Source organism: Phytophthora infestans, genomic scaffold (assembly GCF_000142945.1).
Source record: "Phytophthora infestans T30-4 supercont1.103 genomic scaffold, whole genome shotgun sequence".
NCBI lineage: Eukaryota > Oomycota > Peronosporomycetes > Peronosporales > Peronosporaceae > Phytophthora > Phytophthora infestans.
This window is the reverse complement of record NW_003303656.1, coordinates 322,075-326,441: the sequence shown is the minus strand read 5'-3', so window position 1 is coordinate 326,441 and position 4,367 is coordinate 322,075. Positions and strand designations below refer to the sequence as shown.

The window sequence follows — 4,367 nt, the reverse complement described above, 5'->3', positions numbered from 1 at the left end:
GTCTGCGCTCAGAGCTGGGCATACTGGCGCTCTTACATACAGAAGTTGTTTGCATTGATGCTACGTTTTGACGCTGCCGTGCTCTTACGTAATGTAGTTCATACAGAGGCATTGTTGACCAGTTTGAGTTACTACCCGTCGACTTAGCTCACCATGACTTCGCCATAGTAAGCAGATGGAGGGATCACTTATGAGAGCGTTGTTATACGAATGAATTATTGGTGCCGTCGTTACTGACGATGCGGGTCAATGCGCAAGGGCCAGACGAATACTGGCCTTAAGATGTCCAAATATTGTGTTTTTACGGTGCTTCGCTCATGACGTGAACAACTTGGTTAAAGCCGTTTTGAAGACAATGTTTAAGACAGTAACGAAGCAGGCAGCTTCTGCGATGGCAAGTTTAAACAGTTCATCGGCAAAGTGGCTCGTGCGTGCAAACGAGCGCGTTTATGTAATGTATGGGGAAACCTTGGCTTTTATTATGCTGTGTGAGACCCGCTGGAATAGCATGCAGGCATGCTCTGCAAGCCTGCTTCGCGTTAGATCGGCGTTAGAAGATCTGGCCCACGGATATCGATATGATGTTAAATTCCCTACAACGCTACATGTATTTCGCGACCCGCTGTTCTGGAGAAACTTAATCGATGCTGAGCGTGTCATCCGGCCGCTGTAGGAAGCATCCTATCGACTACAAAAAGATGACAACACAATGGCGGACGTCGTGCGGTGCTTTGGAAAAATACATGCTGCCTTTGTTGCCAGTGCATACGCTTCTCATCTAGTCCCAGTGGTGGAGAAGCGATGGGCGAACTGTGAGCAACCGCTGATGCTTCTCGCTTTCGCATTGCACCCGCTCTACGTGACCCATACGCGTGCCTTAATCCAAGCTCACGACAATACTGTCATTTTAATGTCAGTAGACGGCGTCTCCGCTGCTGCTGACTATTACTATCGCCGCTATGTTGATCTCAACAGCAACGGACTCGTAGGTGATGTCGACAAGTGGTTGCGTGGCAAATTTACCCCGAAAAAGCACACTGACTTCACTGACCAGGCCGGTGTCCTTCAACCGAATGGGGTAATTGATTATTGGGTCCACGTTACAGATTCGTGGTACGTCAAGGGCAGTAAACTTCCTCAGCTAGCGAAAGTGATTCTGTCAGTCGCAGTGAACACTGCGACATGCGAGCGCTACTTTAGCGAGCTGGGATTGATACAGACACCACGGCGAAATTAGCTAAAGTTTGATAAAGCTCGACTCATCGGCATCATTCGAAATGAGGTCCGCGAGCGCAATCGTCGGGAAAGTGATATCGGCGAGTGTAGAAGACAGAAGAAGCCTGTTAACCCTGCAGAGAGACCAAAACAGCAGATGCACGGAGTTTCCGATCCTGCAACCTTGCTGTCCACTCTGGCTGACGTTACTGATGTCGACTACATGGAGACTGTTGGAGCAGTGGACTTCTGGTTGGACGCCATCGTCGATCTAGAAGACGATGGAGAAAATATTGTGAATAACGTCGGTGACGATGAATGGTATGTTTACGACCCAGAGCTGGAGCCAGTTCCTGTAGCTAACCGAAGCCAAGAGCTTCCGGATGAAGTATTCCATCGTATCCGCAGGGAAAGCTCTTGACGGGTTTGAGAGCTCAACAGGTTACGCTAGAAACGCTGTTTTCAAGCTGGGTGGAGCTGCCTGCTGTAGCAGCATCGCCGTAAAAGCTGACTGGACGCTAAAGCTTCCTCTCGCGTAGATATAGGTAAACTGTGCCAAGTTGTAAAGAGCGCTCTTATAAGTTTTTTCAATACAAGCTGCCAACGTTGGCTACCAAGTATATGTAGCATTTGAATCATTGGAATTCATCGCTCATCACTCGAAAGCGCCAAGTTATTCTCTAAACACCCTGCTGACGTCATGTCCTCCTTGTCTTCTTCATTCTCACTATTCGACACCATCATCAGCTTCTTGAACGATCTTTGCTCGATGATTGTTTCGTCAGCAATCACAGCTACCTGGTCGCAATGGCTCACGAAGCTCAGCGAGTGCGCCACTAGCAGCACCAGCTTGCCCTTCAGCGACTCCTTTAAGCACGCCTGAAGATGTTGGTGCCCACATGGCTGTCCACTGCAGACAGAACGGCTTCCAGCAGATAAATGCCGACGTCCTGATACACCGCACAAGCGATGGCCACACGAGTGCGGTGGCTGTTACTAAGATTGAGGCTCTTCACACCGATCTCGTACGGCCTTCAGCAGTCAGGGTACGTCTTAAATAAAGCTCACGCGCAGAGCGTCCTCGTACTTTTGCGGCCTTGCAAAGGTCATTCCCCAAACCGGGTTTGGGAGACACCCTCTTTCTTCTTTGATGGGGGGGCAGCGGGCTTTGTGATTCGTATTCACCTGGCCATGAATTGCCACTGAGCCAGAGCTACAGCGGCGTCACCCAAGATTCCAGCCAGCAAAATGAGCTTGCCACTACACGTCCGGAGACGCGCCAGCTCCTTGTCGTGGGACGTCATGACGCGCTAACACAAAATAAACTGATGAAGGATTCTGTCTTGTGTTCGAGATCCGTAAAAACGTGTAAAAACGCGTAAAAACGTTACCACGGGTGGTAAAAAGTAAATCACGTTGCTTCACCTGTTGCAACGTCGTTATTGCCAACACTGTATTATACGACTGGTTAAAGAATGTGAAATGCACAGGGTTAGGCAAAATTCTAGCACAAAGACCCTGCACTCTTCACAAGAACTGTTCACATATTTGTCGCAGCTGTGACCAGCCTCCGGCCACTCATTCGTTTCGATTTTAGCTAACACAAAGCCGAGAGGTAGAAGATGGTTGCTTCTCGCGAAACACGCAGCGAGTCGGAAGCATTTTTGCGCGGCTCGGATGCAAACGTGGGGAGGCCCGGCACCTCACGGTAGCCTAGCATAAGGCTTATTTGTACAGGGAGCGTGAGACTGACGCCTATTTTGGCGACAGAGGTATTGTGAACACCAGGGAGGAGGGGGAACACGCGTATGCGGACGTGCAGACCACACATATGAAGACGGTGAGGGCGACGACTTCTACTCCGGCGCGGCATCTTCTGTCGCGCCCTTCAACGCAGGACAAGATTGCAGCATATATTGCAGCTGCAAAGAAGATGATGGTTGCCTGTCGTGCGGAAAAGACGAAGGTCAACCCCGAGAAGAAGCCAGCGAAAAAGATAAGCCAAGCAAAGAAGAAGATGTCGAAACCCACGCTCACGTCCAGAGCAATAGAGTCCAAGGAGGCCTGTGAACTCGTGCGTGCAATGTTTAAATACGTGTCGAGACAGGAAATTGTCAATCCGCCAAGTTTGCATAATTTGAATGTTGGTGAGCTACTGCTCTGCTGTGTTCCTGCGATGATTGATGCAGTAAAGGTAATTAAAGCTATTTGAGCTGTGGATATGTCCATGGGCATTGGCGCTGGATTAGATAACGTATTGATCCAAATTGAACTTTTAAAACCATTTCGAGTGAGAGTTGAATGAAGATACAACTGGATTTGGTCGATCGCTGTAACGGGATTTTAGGGAAGCATTTTCTTCCGTTTCCAGTATTGCAGAATACTGGAAACGGAAGAGAATGCTTCCCTACGCAGAAGGTGTGACACGCATTGAGCTTTCGATAATATTTCAGTTTTCCAGCGTTATCATTATATTTGGGAATAACTTGTGCTTTGAGCCTACCGCAACAAATCTACATCACAAATGAGCTTTCATTCATGAAGGCCGCCTGGGTTGCTGCATTCACAAGCGAGATCTGCCCCCGACATAATATCAGCTGGCTAAACAGTTTTGCGGCCTTTGGCAACGGCATGGCGTTGTAAAGGTTGCTGTGAACTGGACACCAAGAAATGCTCCTGTATATATACTTAACGAAAGTAGACATGAAAGCATTTGATTGTAAATTACATTGCTCAACTAAACATCGGTATCATGGCTTTCATGTACATGTATGCATTCTGTTTGAGGTGTTCTTGCATCTCGTTCGGCCTTCAGTTTTCGCTGGAAACAACGGGCTTTGATTCAGGTTCCCCTCCTCTTGAGGAAAAGACCCTGGGGTAATTAAAAACTTTGTGGCATATTTTTTAACAAGTCTGTACTGGGCTGCTGATAAGAGTAAGCCTCGAAAGCAGCTGTATGCACAATCTAACAGAGACTTACGCAATGTAGCGGGCAATGATTTGTTACAACGGGGGAATATCGGTCTTCCCCACCTTTATACTACGCAGGGCCGATGCCGGTGGCGCTGCGTTTTTGTCAAAAAGCTGCTTCGAAACGATCCCAATCACAAGTTGTTGTGGGCTGCTCACTACAGCAAAACGCGGACAAGACA

At 48.4% G+C, this 4,367-nt stretch overlaps 2 protein-coding genes across 2 annotated transcripts; both read left to right on the top strand.

Moving 5' to 3' along the window:
* Positions 1-709: 709 nt before the first annotated feature.
* PITG_19383 (uncharacterized protein) lies at positions 710-1,636 on the top strand (the record flags this gene model as incomplete). The annotated part of the gene is made up of 2 exons (XM_002896133.1): positions 710-1,078; positions 1,238-1,636. The coding sequence occupies 2 exons, from the start codon at positions 710-712 to the stop codon at positions 1,634-1,636; spliced, it is 768 nt and encodes a 255-aa protein (XP_002896179.1).
* Positions 1,637-2,184: 548 nt separating this feature from the next.
* PITG_19382 (uncharacterized protein) lies at positions 2,185-3,464 on the top strand (the record flags this gene model as incomplete). Its single annotated transcript, XM_002896132.1, has 3 exons — positions 2,185-2,261; positions 2,953-3,289; positions 3,420-3,464. The coding sequence occupies 3 exons, from the start codon at positions 2,185-2,187 to the stop codon at positions 3,462-3,464; spliced, it is 459 nt and encodes a 152-aa protein (XP_002896178.1).
* Positions 3,465-4,367: the final 903 nt, after the last annotated feature.